This window comes from Monodelphis domestica, chromosome 4, assembly GCF_027887165.1.
Source record: "Monodelphis domestica isolate mMonDom1 chromosome 4, mMonDom1.pri, whole genome shotgun sequence".
NCBI classification, from domain to species: domain Eukaryota; kingdom Metazoa; phylum Chordata; class Mammalia; order Didelphimorphia; family Didelphidae; genus Monodelphis; species Monodelphis domestica.
The window spans coordinates 101,062,828-101,082,155 of NC_077230.1; the positions used below are offsets into that span (position 1 = coordinate 101,062,828).

Genomic DNA, 19,328 nt, shown 5'->3' on the forward strand with positions numbered 1-19,328 from the left:
GTATCTGAGGTCAGATTTGAACCCAGGATCTCCTGTCTCCAGGTCTGGCTATCTACTGAGCACCTTAGCTCAGAGCTCTTAGCTCTTTAGGTAGAACCCTTGTGGCCAGCTTATATTGAGGGTATGGATAAGATTTACAGAGGATGAACAAGCAAGGATGAATTCTGATCTGCACTGTTGGATGCAATATCCAAATGTCATATCCATCAGACTATTTGAAAGGAATAAAGGAAGGAAACATGCATTTGTTAAGCACCTTCAACGAGCTAAGGCACAGACCTAAGCACTTTCAAATATTATCTCATTCAATCCTTGTAACAACCTGGGAGGACAGTGCTCTTGTTATCTACATTTTACAGTTGAGGAAATTGAGTCAGTAACTTGTCCAAGTTCACATATCTGAGGTCACATTTGAACTCAGGTCTTCCTGACACCAGGTTCAGCACCTTAGCCACTGAAGTGCCTAACTGCGTCCAAAGTACATATGGCATTAAGGACTTCAGTCCTTTAGCATTGGGAGCCAAGTATACTTTCTCCTAGATTCTCGAATGGATCCCCTGGGACGATGAGATTGGGTCTTCTGCCAGAGCTCATCGTAGGCAGTATCAAATTGAAACTGAAAACATGTATTATTGAGGAAAGCAAAAATTCTCTGAGTGTATTTTGTTCTGTGTTGAGTCAGGAAATGAAAGTGGCTTCCAAGCACTGAGGATAAATAAAGCCTGGAAGACTTTTTGGTGTGGCTAGAGCCATACAATATCAAATATGCTATCAAATATGGTTAACATGTTGATTTGTTTTCTCATCTATACTTCTCTGCTTCAAGGAAGGGGATACTTGTTGAAGTATGAATAGAGTAGATCTGATTCCTATTTTTGAATATTCTGTCCTTCTCCTACCCCAAAGCCACAAAAAAATGTTAAAAAAGGAAAAAAGCAAATCAGCAAACCTAATCAATTCAATTGAGGTGGCAGACACTGGCTGTATGACTGTGGGCAGTTTGCTTAACCTTGTTTGTTTCAGTTTCCTCATCTGTAAAGTGAACTGGAAAAAGGAATATCAAACCACTCCAGTACGGGGTCCTGAAGAGTCGGAGATGACTAAAATCACTAAACAACAATCAGTGCATTAGGTCTATCTGAGAGTATATGTAATATTCCACACCCTCAGCTCTTTACTGAAGGAAAATACATTTTCTCAGTTTTGCTCTGGAGCCAGCCTTGTCATTATAATTGCTCAGTATTCCGTTTCATCAATAAAATATTTGCTTTTTTAAAAGAAGCAGGAAGAACAGGATGAAACTGCTTTCTGCTTGATGATTTATAACTTAATTTTTTCTTTTATTAAAAAAGTCTTATTGATTTACTTTTAATATATAATATATAACACATAACATAATTAATATAGTTCTATAACATTAATTTATTTTGAATATATTCATCTTTAAAGTTTCATTGATTTATTCTTAATATCTACTATAATTTATGTTTGTATAGCATACTGATTTATTTTTAATATATAACATATATCACATAATTTAGATATCTAATTTATAATATATAAATATTTAACACATAAACGTCTTGATTTTGTCTGAATTTCACAGTGAGTCCTGCATTTTTTTACCCTTGCCCTCTCAAACTGAACATTTTCCTCCTACCAAACAAAAACAATGAGATTCCGTCACTGTCTGTAGCTCCTTTGCTATATCAATTAAGGTCGAACATGTTCTGTCTCCATAGTTCTCCACATTTCTGCCCAAAGGAAGAAAGTGTGTTTTATTGTCTGTTCTTCATGGGATAGAATTTGTTTTTAAGCTAGGACGAGGCTGGCCCCAGGCAAAATTGTGAAGCAGATGAAGTTTGTCTGGTCCACCACCTCATCCAGCCCGTAGCCTCACACTACTTCTCTAAAGCCAGGATTTATTGCTGCCATGTTTCCTATTCTTACACCTGTCTCCCATCGCCATTCCTTCCCAACTACCCTCCACAACTAAAATGTCTCCATCTGTATCAGTTCAAGAATACAAATTTAGCATGTCCATTTAATCCGCCTTCCTCCAGAGAGGCCAAACTCTTGAGTTGGCCCATAGATCTACTTAATGTGCTGAATTGCAGACAGCCAGAAATGAACAACGCTTAAGCAGTTTTGAGGGTCAAAGAGGCCACTCCCCATAAAATATCATCCTCTCTCCAGAAGAAGTCATTGCCTGAAAGAACAATAAGGAGACAAAGGAGGTTTTCTACCACTTTCTAAGCAGAGTATTTCCCATCCTTTGTTTTGAGGGTTATTGTTTACAATCCTAACTTAATCCCTAGAAAAGAATATTAGTTAAAGGAGCTATGGATTTGACTCTTACTTAAAAAGGGAGTTCTCTAGACTTGCTTTTAGCATCAAAAGAAAGCTTTTTATCTGGCCTCTTTTTAGGGAGAATCTTAGGAACTCAAAATAGACAAAGGATGTTAAGTCCTTAGGAGATACATTTCCTCTACTGATTTTCCTATGTTTTCCCTAAACTTGAAAATAAGAAGAAAAAAATCCCTAGGTTGAAATAAGCTCTCAAGTGATTAGATTAGATTAAAAGAGTAGGTCAATGTGCATAGTCTTTTACCCAGTAATAATACTACTGCTAGATCTGCATCCCAAAGAAATCAAAGAAAAGGGAAAGGGATCTGCTGTAAATATACACATAGATATAATATTTATAGCAGCCCTTTTTGTGGTGGCAAAAAGTGGAAAGCAAGGGGATGCCCATCAATGGAGGAGTGGCTGAACAAGTTGTAGTGTATGGTTGTGATAGAATGCTATTGTGCTACAAGAAAGAACTAGCAGGATACTTTCAGAAAAACCAAGAAGTCTAATATGAACTGATACAGCAAAGTGGCCAGATCCAGGAGACACTGTACACAGTAAAAAGCAACAGTGTAATGATGATTGTCCTTGAAAGACAGCTGCTCTAATGAAGACGATCCAAGCCAATGCCAAAGGGCCCACAATGGGAAATGCTATACATTCCCAGAGAGAGAACTGATGAACTCTGAAGGCAGATTGAAGCTTTATTTGTAACCTTCTTTATTTTTCACACAATGTATAATAGATATCATGCTACTTGCCTTCTCAATGGGTGGGGAAGGGATGGGACTCAAATTCCACCTCGGACAACCTGTCTGACCTTGGGCAAATCACTTAACTTCCCTAGCCTCAGTTTCCTCAACTGTAAAATGAGGGGATTGGTCTAGATTAGATGGTCTCTGAGGACCCTTCCAGCTCTAGATGTATGAGTCTGTAATCCTGTCTATTTTTGAATGGCATTTTTAGATGAGTCAAAATTGAGCTCTATAATTTAGTTGGCAGATGACTCAAAGAAGAGTGATATAGCTAGCATCTGGGGTGACAGAATCAGAATCCAAGAAGATTTTAACAGACTATAATGGGAGCCATATTGAATAAGAAGAAATTCAATGGGATGTATGGGTTCACTTCTTTGGGTTCCAAGAATTAACTGCTCAAATATAGGAAATGGAAAAATACCTAGGCAACTATTTCTGTGAAAAATTCCTAAGAAATTGAAGACTTACTATGAGCTACCAGTGTGAAGTGGCAGTCAACATGATCTTGTCTGTATTAAGAGAGGTAGGGCCCAGAATGATTGGGGGGCAAGAGTCTTGCTCTACTCTGCTATAGTGAGAGTACATGTAGGATATCTTGTTCAGTTCTTGATACTTCATTTTATTATTTTTTAATTCTTTTCATTTATTTATTTATGTATTTATTTTTAGTTTTTATTTGGTCATTTCCAAACCTTATTCATTGGAAACAAAGATCATTTTCTTTTCTTCCCTCCCCTCCCTCCCACCACCTCTCCCATAGCCCATGTGTGATTCCACTGGGTATCATATGTGTTCTTGATTCAAACCCATTTCCATGTTGTTGGTATTTGCATTAGAGTGTTCATTCAGAGTCTCTCCTCAGTCATATCCCCTCAACCCCTGTAGTCAAGCAATTGCTTTTCCTCAATGTTTTTACTCCCACAGTTTATCTTCTGCTTGTGGATAGCATTTTTTAGATCCCTGCAGATTGTTCAAGGACATTGCATTGCCACTAATGGAGAAGTCCATTACATTTGATTGTACCACAATGTATCAGTCTCTGTGTACAATGTTTTCCTGGTTCTGCTCCTTTTGCTCTGCATCACTTCCTGGAGGTTGTTCCAGTCTCCATGGAATTCCTCCACTTTATTATTCCTTTTAGCACAATAGTATTCCATCACCAACATATACCACAATTTGTTCAGCCATTCCCCAATTGAAGGGCATCCCCTCATTTTCCAATTTTTGGCCACCACAAAGAGTGCAGCTATGAATATTCTTGTACAAGTCTTTTTCCTTATTATCTCTTTGGGGTACAAACCCAGCAGTGCTGTGGCTGGATCACAGGGCAGACAGTCTTTTATCACCCTTTGGGCATAGTTACAAATTGCCCTCCAGAATGGTTGGATCAATTCACAACTCCACCAGCAATGAATTAGCGTCCCCACTTTGCCACATCCCCTCCAGCATTCATTACTTTCCATAGCTGTCATGTTAGCCAATCTGCTAGGTGTGAGGTGATACCTCAGAGTTGTTTTGATTTTCATCTCTCTGATTATAAGAGATGTAGAGCACTTTTTCATGTGCTTATTAATAGTTTTGATTTCTTTGGCTGAGAACTGCCTGTTCATGTCCCTTGCCCATTTATCAATTGGAGAATGGCTTGATTTTTTGTACAATTGATTTAGCTCTTTCTAAATTTGAGTAATTAAACCTTTGTCAGAGGTTTTTATGAAGATTGTTTCCCAATTTGTTGCTACCTTGATACTTCATTTTAGCAAGGGTATCAGTGGGTGAACCGGAGCTTGGTACCAAGAATTGGGATGTGGGGATCTTGGAGGCCACACCATTGAAGGAAGTAGAAATGTTTAACTTGGAGAAAATAAAGAGAAGACTTAGAGGCGAGTGGTGGGGGGGGGACATAATAGTTGTCTTCAGGAATTTGAAGGGCTGGCATGTAGGAGAAGAGGTTAGCTGGATCTGCTTATCCTAGAATGCAGAACTAGAAAAAGTGGCCAGAAGTTGTAGGGAGTTTGGTTAGGTTCAATGTAAGGGGAAACTTAGAGGAAGCTATTGACTCAGTGGTTAAAAGCATTGGATCTGGAGTCAGAGCTGAGTTTAAATCTAGCCTCAGATACTTCCTAACTATGTGCTCTTGGGCAAGTCACTTAAACTTCTATACCTAGAAGGCAGCTAGGTGGCTCAGTGGGTAGGATACGGGGCTTGGAGTCAGGAAGACCCAAGTTCAAATCTGGCCTCACATTCCTAGGTGACATTTAACCTCTGATTGATTACTAAATCCTCCAGAGAAGAAAATGGCAAATCACTCCAATATCTTTGTGAAAAAACAAAACAAAACCAAACCCTGTGGATAGCTGTGGTCCATGGGGACACAAAGAGTTGGACATGACTGAACAACACCAAAAGGGAAACTTTACAATGAGAGCTCTTATGGATATACTTGAGAGCTAATAAATTCTCCTTTATTCAAAGATTTCAAATGAGGCTGGATGACCATTTCTCTGGGATATTGTAGGAAGGATTCCTGTTCATATTTAGAGTGGACTAAATGGTCTCTGAAGTCCTTTCAAGGTCTTCAGAGTCTGTGGTTCTCCACATTTCACTTACCTCATCTATAATTCCTCTTTTTTGGTTCTGCTTTAATGCCCCATTATGTTCTAAACATGATGCAGAGTTGTCAAAGATAATGCTAACAGAATGTAAGTTTTGGCAGATTCTAATAAACTGGAAAGACAAAAATGAACTAGTTAGATGATTATACACCCATTCTGTTTAACTATGCTAAGTACAGACAGGCTTATCTGCAGGGTGTGGACATTTTTTTGAGTTGCTAAAATTTTTATGCCCTTTCAACTCATGAAAACTACTTACTGAAGCACAGAGGGTTTGTGCTCTGCATAGATGGGGGAGTGGTGAAACCACGGAAACCCTGGACCTTATGTGGAAACTGAAAAGGGTAATTGCCATATAAATGTTAGTCTAATATTAGTATATGTTTGAGAGGCAGTATGAGATGGTGTATAGAGAGCTGAAGGCTTAATTCAGAGTCCAAATTCTGCCTCTAGTATATACTAGCTGTGTGATCCTGGGCAAGTCACTTAACTTGTGAGTATTTCCAGGCAGGTCTTTAAGATTCATGTTGATGGTCTTAATTGGTGGAGGTTTCTTCACTGGGGAGTTCCCTACAATGGCAGAATAACTGACCCTGATTTTTTAAATGTACTTAAATGTTAATAAGATTACTATCTGGGTATATACTTGGCATTCAAATCCTTGTTGGTTTGACTTTTGCTTTTGAAAATAGAAAGCACTCATTTATACTCTACAGTGAACATATAATAGTTAAATACAACCTGAGTCCTATCTGGGAAAACATTAACATGTGGCCTTTCCAATTGAATTCTGTCAATTCTACTTAACCCTGGTACATCCTTGGTACCTGGCATAGTCAACCTTTAGCTGCATTTAAGGGCAACAGAATCACTCAGAAGTCCTTTTTTAAAAAAAGAGCTCATTTGAGGCCAACATTTTTTCATGAGAATACATCCATAAAAATTTATAATGGGAGTCATTAAAGAGATAAGAGAGTTGTGAGTTTATATACGAGAATGTCACCTCTTGCTTTACTGTGAAGGAAGGCTTCTAATACTTTTAAGTAACACCTTTAGAAATGTCTATGGGAAGAAATGGAGAGGAATTTGGGTACCTCCACGTCTTGCTCCAGACCAAAGGGAATTCATGTAGACACGTTGGGAAGAAGAACTGGAGAATCTGGAATCAAAGGGCTTTGGTGACTTTTTTAAAGAAAATAATAGGTAACACAAGGCAACCATTTTGACACTGTTGTAAGTCGACAAATGCTGAAAATAGTTACAGAACAGTGTTCAAACTAGAAGGGACCTTAGAAATCATTAGCAATCCATCTCCTTTATTTTTACAAACTGAGGCCCAGAGAAGTGAAGGGGCTTCACTAGAAGAATGAGTTTAGGGGGTCACTAAATGATATAGTGGCTAGAGCCTTGATTTGGGGTTCAGGAAGACTCATCATCTTCTTGAGTTCAAATCCAGACTTATAGGCTTACTAGCTGTGTGGCCCTGGGAAAGTTATTTAACCCTGTTTGTCTCAGTTCCTCATTTATAAAATGAGTTGAAGAAGGAAATAAGAAACCATTCCAGGATCTTGCCAAGAAAAACCCCCAAGTAGGCCATGAATATATGACTGAAATTACACAACAAACATACAATGCATTAGCATAAGAGGTCAGAACTAGGACCCATAAACCTTGCCTCAAAAAATTTACAAATAAGCTTTGAGAGCCTAATAAGCCTACTCTGAAACAGAGAGAGGGAGAGGGAGAGAGAGAGAGAGAGAGAGAGAGAGAGAGAGAGAGAGAAGGGAGAGAAAGAGAGAGAAGAGTGAGAGAGAGAGATTATGTGATTTTAAGCAAGTCATTTATCCTCTTCATGCTCTAGGCAGCTCTCTGGGCTTATAAGATAAACAGAAGGAATATACCTACATTGGTAGAGGGAGTCTCCTCATCTGGGAGTTTTTATATCTGTGAAATCATAGTTCCAATCAAGAGCCCTGTTACATTTAGACATACATGTACTTGAATATCATATATCATGCATGTGCATGTTATATGTACACGTGTGTAGTGTATATATTGTACATGTACACAAAAATGTATATTTATCCATATATGTGGGCACATATCACACACACCTTGGGAGGCAGATGGCGACCCAGTAGTGAATCTGCAATTGTGCATATAGATATTACCTAAACAATCCCTAGCAGAAGAGTGTCAGTCTTCCAGCATTTGGCAGACCCATTTGGGATCTCTCATTGTACATTCTAGAGACACCAGTTCTGTCCCTTAAGGCAAAACCACAGGATTCTTCTCCTGCCCTTACAAAAAGGTGGAGCTGAAAACATTCTCATCCCAAGACACGTGTTTTTACATAATATTGTTTTGTTGGCAATAAAAACAGGGTGTTTCCATGGGAATGTTCCTTTCTGCTCCATGGACAAGAGCTCTCTAATAGTGAGAATGAAGGATGGAGGAAATGAGAAAAAGAACTAGGCAGAATAGTTTTTATTCCTCTTGGTACAACAAAGGAAAAAAGAACTGGACTTAGTGAATCTCTCAAAAACTGAGTCAAACTCCATGTCAAGGGCTGTGTTCCCTGATGATCCAAAGGATAGAGGACAGGTGAAAAGAACTCCTGAGAATCAAACCCAAATGGTTGTTTCCTTCATGCCCTCTCCATTTGGTTCAGGTAACAAAATAGCTTTAGAGCCAATGTTGAAGCTAGCATCTGTCTTCAATTTGTATTTATTCTTGAGATCAATAGAGAATTAAAATTATTATTTTAGCCTTCCAGATTCAAGGCTTCATTTCTATAAAATGAAAACACTGAGATAGAAGATCTCTAAGCTCTCTTTTAGGTCTATAATTCTTTGGTGGTCAGTCATTTTTTTAGCCATGCCCAAATCTTTATGACCCCATTTGGAGTTTCCTTGTCAAAAATATTGGAGTAGTATGCCATTTCCTTCTCCAGTTCATTTTACAAATGAGGAAACTAAGGCATATAGGATTAAGTGACAATCCCAGGGTCACAGCTAGTAATGTTTAAGGCCAGATTTGAACTCAAGGAGAGAAGTCTTCTTGACTCGAACCTCAACACATTCAAGCACACTATGCTTCTCAGCTTAAAATTCTAGTATAGGTTAATTTGTCCACATCTGGTTATAAGGACTAGGTTTACACATAGGGCTATAAAACCTGTTTGCTGATGCTTGAAACCTCATTGTTTTAAGAGGTAAGACTTAAAATGAAAGTGTTTTCTTATTTCCACTTATACTAACAGATGAATCACAGAATCTCAGAATTGGATAGTATCTTGGATGCCACCTAATTTTGAATGGCCCCAAAAATGACCTCTACAACATACTTGTCAAGTCTTACCTGGCCTCTGCTTGAAGACCTAAAATGAGGGTAACCCACTCCCTTCTGAGGCAACCATTCCATTTTTGGCACACACCTGCCAGGGATGGTTTAGATAACATCTAGATCTGTGATCTCGGATTCTCCTCTGAGTTGCCATCAGTTTCCCAAGGTGTATGTGAGATGCGTACATATCTATATGTACATATCTTTATATATGGATGTATATATTTGTGTAAGGATACACAGTGTATATATGACATATACATATTTGCATTTAATTATTAGGAAATTTATCCTTACATCAAGTCAAAATTTGCCTCTTGGCAAATCCAATTTATTACTTCTAGGACTTGCTTCTGACACTAGACAGAACAAATCTAGTCCATTTTCCTATACATTACAGACCTTAAAACACCTGAAGACAGTTATCCTGTTCCCTTATCCCTTCTTCCAGTTCCTCCAATGATTTTTCATATGGCTTGATCCCAAGTTTCATCACTCTTGAGATCACTGGCCTCTGGACACTTTCCAATTTCTCAACTTCCTTCCTAAGGTTTAGTGCTCAAAACTAAAGATAATACTACTGATATGGTCTGACCAGGGTAGAGTAGCATGGAATAGCACTTACTGGTCATAGGATCATAGATTTCAAAACAGAAGAGATTTTAGAGGTCTAGTCCTTCATTTTACAAATGAGTAAATTGAGACTCACTGGTTAAGTAGCTTGCCCCTGATCACATAGTAGTAAATGGTGGAGCTGATACTGGAATCTGACCCTAAATCCAGCCTTCACAGTCCTGGTCATCATATCTCATTTAATCATTCTATTGATTCATATTGAGCTGGTAGATTTCTTCCACTTTCTAATTTTAGCAGCTCTATCTCTCATCATCCCCTTACAGTTTGTTAGTAGTCATCTTAGCCCTTTGATTCTTCTCCTGTAACTGCCTAGCTTTAAGCTCTTTTGGTGCCCATGAACAAATTCAATGTAGAATAGGTATGTATGGTAAATAGGTTAAACCAAAATTAGTTGAGCTTGGCTCTTGGTTCTTGGGGGAATGGGAACCAGGACAAAGGATAGAAAATGTAGTAGGGTAGGAAGATTAAAACTACAGCCCTAAATAAATCAAAATTTCTAGATTAATTTTGGGTTTCAGTTTCCTATATCCTGTATGGCTACCAATAGCCCAGATGTTTGGGAATTTGGACCCTGAAAATAGGTATTGGGAAATATAAAGGCCAGTATCTTGGTCCAAATGTGGTTAATTTGTGTATGACTTTACGTTGTTACTCTTATGGTAGGCTAAATAGCCACTTGATGTGTTTGTTGTTCCTTATCTTTTTGAGGCCCATAATAAATGGCATTTGATATATCTGAATTTAATTCTGGTGATATGTTTTTCTTGTCCCCTCATTTCTCAGGGAGTCCTTTCCAATGATCTTGGTGGCCAACAAAGTTGATCTGATGCACTTGAGGAAAATCACCCGGGAACAAGGAAAAGAAATGGCAACAAAACACAATGTAGGTTGCATGAGTGCATATGGTTTGGTGGGAAGAGGAGCAAAATCTAAAAAAGTCTAAAGTAAGAAATCAAAGTTGAAATAAATCCTTGTCTTTCTTCAATGGCATTAGAGATATATAGACTTCAGCTTGACAGTGAATAACAGAAATAAAACTCCAGACACTTAATTCATCCATCTAAGGAAGAATTAGGAAGAATGATAGAATTTTCATTTCAAATTCAAAAAAAATTTCATTTCAAAACAATGATGGCAATAATAATATTTATAACAATAATTAGCACTTATAAAGTGATTTAAGGTTATCAAAAGGCTTTAAAAATATCTCATTTGGTTCTCACAACAATTCTAGTAAGTAGGTAGGACTATTGGCATTCACATTTTTTATTTTATTTCACTTATTTATTTATTTATTTATTTTTATTGTTTTTATTTGGTCAATTGTAAACATTATTCCTTGGTTACAAAAATCATATTCTATTCCTCCCTCCCCTCCCCACACCATTCCTGTAGTCGACACACAATTCCATGGGGTATTACATGTGACCTTGATCAGAACCTATTTCCATGTTTCTGTTGTTTTCACTAAGATGTTCATTTAGGGTCTATATCCCCAATCATATCCCCCTCTACCCATGTAATCAAGCAGTTGTTTTTCTTTGGTGTTTCTACTCCCACAGTGTTTCCTCTGAATGTGGATAGTGTTCTTTCTAATAGATCCCTCTGGGTTGTTCAGGATCACTGCATTGCCACTAATGGAGAAGTCCACCACAGTGCATCAGTCTCTGTGTACAATGTTCTCCTGCTTCTACTCCTTTCACTCTGCATTAATTCCTGGAGTTCATTTCAGTTCACATGGAACTCCTCCATTTTATTATTTCTTTGAGCACAATAGTATTCCATCACCAACATATGCCACAATTTGTTCAGCCATTCCCCAATTGAAGGGCATCCCCTCATTTTCCAATTTTTTGCCACCACAAAGAGCGCAGCTATGAATATTCTTTTACAAGTCTTTTTCCTTATGATCTCTTTGGGGTACAAACCCAGCAGTGCTATGGCTGGATCAAAGGGCAGACAGCCTTTTAGTGCGGCATAGTTCCAAATTGCCCTCCAGAATGGTTGGATCAATTCACAACTCCACCAGCAATGCATTAATGTCCCTAATGATTGGTGCTCATTGGTATCTGAATTGTCTCTTTTTGGCTTCTTGTAGAATTTTCTCCTTAGCTTTAAAGCTCTTGAATTTGGCAATTACATTCCTGGGAGTTGTCTTTTGAGGATTTAGTGTAGAGGGTGTTCTATGAACTCTTTCAATGTCCATTCCCCACCCCCCACCCCCTTGTTCAAGAACATCAGGGCAGTTTTCTTGGATGATTTCTTGTAGTATGATGTCAAGATTTCTGTTTATTTCTGACTTTTCAGGTAGACCAATGATTCTCAGATTGCCTCTCCTTGATCTGTTTTCCTGATCTGTCATCTTCTCAGTGAATATTTCATGTTTTCTTCTATTTTGTCAGTCTTTTGACTTTGCTTTATTAATTCTTGCTGTTTTGCAAGATCATTGTCTTCCAATTGCCTAATTCTGGATTTTAAAGACTGATTTTGCTTTTCAGTTTGATCTGTCCTGCTTTTTGTGGCTTCCAGCTATTTCTCCAATTGGGAGTTCTTGTCCTTTACACTGTTATTTTCTCTTTGAATTATTTCCCACCTTTAATACCAGAAGGCTTCCATCTTTTTGATAAGCTCCAATTTAAATTCGTGAAGAGCTTATGGGCAATTTCCATTTTGGGGGAAGGTTTTAATGCATTTGAGTTTCTTCTTCTATTTCCTCTATCGTCTGGGTTTTTCCTCCTTAAAAATTTTCCAGGGTCAACCCCTTCTTGTTTTTCTTGGTGGAGGGAGGTTGTTGTTCCTGGGCACTATTTGCCATCACTGTGGAGGTTTTTCCTTCTCTTTTTAGTCAGAAATCTGAGTGAGATGGGCAGGCTCTCTGTGTATGGAGTTAAGGAGCAAGAATTTTGCCTGAGGCCAGTTCTTGAATCTCTGCAGCTTCTGCTGTTTGATGTCCTTCTCTGTGCTATCTTCCCTCAAGAGTCCATGGTCTGTGCTCTTCAGCCTGCTGGGGTTTCAGATCTAGCTGCTCTCAGGGGTAGGTCTTTGGGGTCTTAGTCAGCTCCCAAAGACCTAGAGGTGCCCCTCACTCACTCACTGATTCTGTCAACCAATGGCTCTGACTCTGGCTCTGTAGGTGGGGTGGGGAGGGTAGATCAGCTCATGTTTTGGTGGGAGCTTTTTCACCCCCTTTTAGTGTGGAAATGCCGAAATCCCACCTACCTTCAATGCTGTGCCCTACTGTAGAGTCCCTTCGGTTCATCTGAATTTGTGTTTTTTTGTATTTTGAGGTAGTCTATATTGGTAGGTGCTGAAGAGAGGAAGACTCCTGTATCCAGAATGCTGCCATATTCACCTGGAAGTCAGCATTCCCATTTTTAGAAAGAAACTGAGGCAGAGACTTGCCAGAGTAAAATACTTAGGAAGTGGGATTTGAACTTGTCTTCTTGCTCTGAGATGATGCAAATGTGTGTGTGTGTGTGTGTGTGTGTGTGTGTGTGTGTGTGTGTGTGTGTGTGTGTGTGTGATTACCTTCTCTTTCTTGAAGATCTTTTTAGTAACCATATAGGCATTTTGTTTTGTAGAACCATTCAGCTCCTCCAGAATTTACTTTTGCTTGATTTGTCCAGATTGACTATCCTGATAACAACAGGTACAGAATTATGTGCAACCCTCTGTTGTAGAGGGGACATAGTATATTGGGTGAAGGGAAACTTAGGAAGAAGGAAAAAAACAAAATCCACTTGCCAGGCATTTAGAAGACCTGGATACAAGTTTTGTTACTAGATGTGATTCTAGAGAAATCACTTCACCTCCATACCTTAGTTTCTTTATCTGTAAAATGAGGGGAATAATCTTTATAATTACCTACCTCACAAAGCTGTGTAGGAAAAAGTATTTTATAAATTGCAAACCATGTTGGAAATGTGAGCTGCTGTTATTGAGTTGAGCTGACTCACTCAATGAGTGAGTGGTTAGCTTAGTTGGTTAGAAAGCATGGGTTCAAACCCTGTGTGGGCCAGTGTTTCTCTCTGTTCCTTAGCCAAACACAACACACCTTCACCCCCAATCAGCCAGCTCACAAATGTATGCCTTCGTTCAAAGGTGGAGCCAAATAAAAGAAAGGATGGATCAGTTCAAAGTCCTTCTCCCTGCTGGGAAAATGACTCAAAGTGTGTGCAGGGATTTTGTAGGTCCTTCCTTTAGTGCATTGTAAGTCAAATTTGCCTCTATATACCATGTATATTAGAAAATACTGAAATGTGAGTTGTATAATAACCTTTCAATGTTATTTATGAGAATTTGCAATGAATTATGTGGTATCTTAGATCCTAAACAGACTAGGAGATTTTTAGTTTTGTAATAAAAAGAAGGGAGAAGAGTCTTTGGTTTAATGAATTTGATTATGTCTTGCCTTAGTCACTTACCATTCATGTGACCTTGGACAAATCATTTATCTTCCTTGGGCCTCAATATGTTCGTTGTAAAATGTGGGAAGTTTGATTAGATAACTTTTGAGGTCCCTTCCATCCCTAAATCTATAATCCTGAGCCTTTTTCAATTATACTTTTTAGGGTTACATCCAGAGACAGAGTTCTTAATCATTTAACTGAACTGAAGTTTTATCTGTTTCCAAGATAATCAGACAGTTATTCTATCAACTGACCTTCTCTCTCCCTACCGTTACCCCACCTAAAGTTAATTAATAGAACAGAGTTTCCTAAATATCTTTGTGTCATGGAATCCTTTGGCAGTCTGATGAAGTTTATGAACCCCTTCTCAAAACAATATTTTTAAATCCATAAATACATGAAACTAAAAAGAAAATGGGGGAGGAGTGGCTTAGTGAATTAAGAATGAGGCAGAGAGATGGGAGGTCCAGGGTTCAAATCTGACTTCAGACATTTCCTAGCTGGGTGACCTTGGGTAAGTCACTCAGTTCCAATTGTCTGGCCCTTACTGGTCTTCTGCCTTGGAACCAATACTTAGTATCTATTCTAAGACAGAAAGTTAGGGTTAAGAAAAAAAGAAATCAGTTACATTGAAATATAGTTGTCAAAATATTAAAAAAACAAGTTCATCAATCTCAGGTTAAGAATCCCATGATAGACCTCACAGCCTAAAATAATTGTATCCCCAAGTCTTTGTCTAGAGTTTACTTCCTATTTTCCTTGCTCTAAATTCACTCGCTGAATTACAAAGGAGATATGGAATAAGGGGGAGGGGGAGTTAATTTGGTTAATTAGATAAGAAAATTGCTTATAAGAAGGTCCCCAGCTTAGAGAAAGGAAGTTTTGAAGGGTTACCTTAAGATCAAGCTAGAATATTCTTGGAGGTTCCTTAAAAGAATTCCCAGTGATCCCTTGGTGGGAATGTGGGGAGTTAACTGCCACTCTTGGGTTGGTCCTCTCAAGAGAAGGAGGTGAAATTCCCTTGGATTTGCTGGTGGAAGATTTTTAGAGACGGTTGGTCTGGAAAAAAGTGCGCACACCAATGAAATCATGGTTCCTTGGAGTGAGTTGAAGTTAGAGACCTTCAATTTATCAAAACTGCTCTTACCAATACAAGGATCATTCCATATACCTTGGGCCCCCTGAACAGCCAATTCTGGAGCTCTTGCAAATAGACTTTAGAAAGGAACTATCCCTGGAAGCTTAGACTTGGAAACTTTAGACTTAGTTCCTATGGTTTGGATATTAACTGAGCTCAAGTGATCATTATAGTCACCAGCATACCTAGGAGATTCAAGTCCTGATGTTCCTCCATTAAAGTGCAAGAAGTCTGGTTCAGGAATAATGGCATCTAGTTTTGATGTTGAAAGCTCTGGGAAAACCACTATGTACTAGAGTAAGTCTGAAGATTGCTTGGGAAGTTGATTTGGATCTTAAAATAGTTTAGAAGCCAAAGCATGGGACACTGAGATAGATGTTAATAGACAATTACCACAGGACAATCAATACACTCTAAATCAATGATTTGTCCCCTTTTTTGTGTCATGGACTCCTGTGGCAGTCTGGTGGCACCTAGGAGCTCTTCAGAATAAGGACTTATTATGTACATTTATAACTGGAGGAAATGTTAAATTTCAGTTAATGGTTAGTGAAAATAAAGATGCATTTTTCCCTATCCAAGTTCATAGCCCCACCAAATCTAGGTGAGTTCTTAGATTAAGAATTCCTGCTCTAAATTATAGGAGAATGTATGCCCTTTTATTTAATGAGAACTCATAAAATATAAAACCCACCTAGAAGTAGGTTGGGCAACATTCAGAAGCACTTGGGAGTTTTCTAGATTTTCTGTCTTGGGGTACAGTAATTTCATTGCTGGCCTCTGGGTAGTCAGGGTCACATATAGTAGTGGGTACCATAACTAAAGGATAACCATTAATACATGCCTTTCTGACTCAGAGTATCCACATGAATCCAATTCCATAGACCTACGAAATACATTGACTTTGGATTCAGATGTCACTTAGTCTTGGAAAGGACCTTAATAGCAACCTCAGCCAGTGTCTGCCTGAAACATGATGATCTCCTTCTATAGCATTCCTGACAGGTAGACATCCAACTTCTGCTCAAGAACTTTCCATTATGGAGAGTTCACTAACTCTACAGGGCAATTTGTTCCATTGATAGATAGCATTAATTGTTTAAAAAGGAATCTTTTTTTGCATTAAACTGAAAGCTGCATGGGGTTACTTCAGCCCATTGGTTTAAATTCAGCTCTTTGAGCCCATAATCAAATAAGTATAACCCAAGTGTTCTTAACCTGTGATCTATGAACTGATTTTTAGAAAATATTTTGATAACTATATTTTAATATCACTTATTTCCTTTGTAATCCTACATGTTTGATTTATACATTTGAAAGCATTATTCTTTGCTTTGGCTATATATTTTAATGGTGTTTTCTTGTTGTTTTCTTTACTGAAATTGTATGTTGACACTATGACTTGTTCTTTGACAAATTGTTTGGGTTTCAGTTCTTTAGTCTCCATTTAAGTTTGAATATTTTATCAAATGAACTTTATTATAATTTTATTACTGGGGGCAGATGGGTGGCTCAGTGGATTGAGAGTCAGGCCTAGAGACGGGAGGTCCTAGGTTCAAATCTGGCCTCAGACACTTCCCAGCTGTGTGACCCGGGGCAAGTCACTTAACCCCCATTGCCTAAAATAATAAAAATAATAATAATTTTATTACATTATGGTCAATAAAGAATATATCCAGTACTTTTCCTTTTCAATATTTTTTTATAAAGTTTTTATGGCCCAATACATCATACTTCTTTAATTAAAAGAATAAATATATCATACACAACTGAGAAAATAAAATAAAAGCATTATTCCATAAGGGGGTCCATAGGCTTCAACTGACTTCAGAGGTGTCTATAATGCAATAAGATTTAACAACCTCTGGTATCTCCTCTCTTCTACATGACAGTCCTTCACTTTTGAAGATGGCTATCAAAGTGTCCCTCAGTCTTTTCTTCCCCAGGCTAAATAACCTGAGCTCTTTCACCATTTCTTGCAAGGGCATGTTTTCATGTCCTTCACCATTTCATATACCCTCATCTAGATACTCTATAGTGTGTTAGTGTCTCTCTTAAATTTTGATGCCAAATGCTGGACACAAAATGAGGTGTGTCAGAGTGTGTAGGATTATACTTTTATTAATGTAGCCTAAAATTGCTTTCCATTTTTTGAGATCTTGAATTATACTATGGACTTACTAGATATCAGTCAAATAAAAATTCTAAGTATTTTTTTTCACATAAGTTGCTTTAAGTCATGTTTTCCCAACCTAGACTCATACTCATATGGTCAAGTTTTTAAAGCACAAATTCAGGGCTTTTTATTTATTTCTACTGTGTTTCATCTCTTTATATTTAGCCCATCATCCTAATCTCTTTGCTAAGATAAGATCAAAATGGATACATGAGCTAGACACAAAAGGAAATACCATAAGTAAGTTAGAAGTATACAATAAGCTCTTGATAAATGTTTTTTCATTCATTCATATAGATTTCATTAGAAAGTTAGCTTTACAACTGAACAATCGCACACATTTCTCTATCTTTTCCATAAGAAATGCCATTAAAAGCCTAAGTGAAATCCAGATTCACAAGGTCTACATATCCATTCATCTTATTAGCTCTGTCAAAAAAAATAAGAAAGAAAAAAGTCAATTTGGCACAAAAATGAAGGGACTTGATAGAGAATCTGTCAAGTCCCTTTTAGTTAAAAGCCCAGTGATGTATGGCATCCTTAATGTATGGATTGGCTCCTTTTGGTCACTGCTTCCCTAAACCTCACAGATTACCTACTTACAGAATATAGTGCAGGAAACATCAAAGTATCCACATTGTAGCAGACCTTTGCTTTTTCACCTTTCTTGAAAATCAGGATGTATTTTTTTCTTCCACAGGCCTCTACTGTCTCTTGCCAATGGACAAAGAGTCTGGGAGGCCTCTTTGCAAATGATGTCATTGTTCTGAGATGTGATCCATTTGGACTGGGCAATATTTACTAACAACAGCTAGATGGTCTCTGTCTCCTTCTCTATCTGTAGTTCAGTTCTTTCATGACTAGGAATTTTAAAAATCACTTTCTAGCTTTAAAAATCATTCTCTTTGAGACAGAAGAAATAGGAAAAATTGGAGTCAATTAATTTGCTTTCTCTCTAGCACCTGCTAGTTTTACTTAATCTACCCCTAAAACTTAGACCTATGCTCCAGACATATCTTCAAAAAGCACTTTTTGTCATCTTTAACATTTTCCACAAGCTTTAAATCACGATAGGATTTAGCCTTTTTGTCACATTCTTAGAAGGTCTCTGGAATCTAAGTATTTATACTTAGAAATTTTCCATATGTTCCATGTAAATCTGTACCTATGCTGATCTGTTTAGTTCCATTCCCTCTTTTCTTTTTTCACTTGAGAAGAAGAGGAGTTTGTACTGTCAGGATTTTATTATTGAAGCTCTTCATCCCTGTTAAACTATCTTCCTTCCCTGTCTCTGGATTCATGACATCTTTTCTTTAAACTTTTGGAAATCTGATTTCCTAAAATCTGAGGTGGCCACCAAGTCAACCTTTCTTACCTTAGCTACTGTATACTTCAAGGTGGCATATTCATACTATCCAACATTTCCCATCATTTCTACTGTCCCGAGTGGTTCTCTCTTTGTTCAGAATTAAGTCCAGAGTAGCATTTAGCTCCTCGTTTCTTCTGTCTTTTACAAGATGAAATCATCAGTAAGGAAAATCAGGACTTTGTTATATGACTTGATTTTAGATAAGACTTTCAGTATATGTCAAGTAGTTATAATCTCCCTATCATTTTTATATCTTTCCCCTCTGCCAGTTTTGTAATATGTATTATCGATCACCTGTATCCTCTAGGGAGCTGGGTGGGACTCTTACAAAATAAAAGAATGAACTATAATTTCAGGTGTTTGAAGCTCTGCAGTTTTGCCTCTTACATTCTTCCTTCCCCTTCACACATTGTAAACCCTTCATCATATGTGACCATTGGCTAGCTCCTTCTGCTGATCAATTCACATCCAAAATTCATCCTGTAGAGAAAGCCTTCTCCAGTTATCTCTAGCTGGGTGAATTCATCCCATTC

At 37.9% G+C, this 19,328-nt stretch overlaps 1 protein-coding gene across 2 annotated transcripts in view; it reads left to right on the forward strand.

The window, feature by feature from the left end:
• MRAS (muscle RAS oncogene homolog) overlaps positions 1-19,328 on the forward strand; it is a 114,121-nt gene that overhangs the window by 85,018 nt on the left and 9,775 nt on the right. The window contains exon 5 of one of the 2 annotated variants that reach the window (XR_008911150.1): positions 10,487-15,214. Coding sequence is in view for 1 of the 2 variants with exons in the window: in XM_001365376.4 (XP_001365413.1) it covers positions 10,487-10,586 (100 nt within the window). In the remaining variant the exon portion in view is untranslated. The remainder of the gene's footprint in view (positions 1-10,486; positions 15,215-19,328) is intronic. The other variant, XM_001365376.4, reaches the window with a different exon arrangement.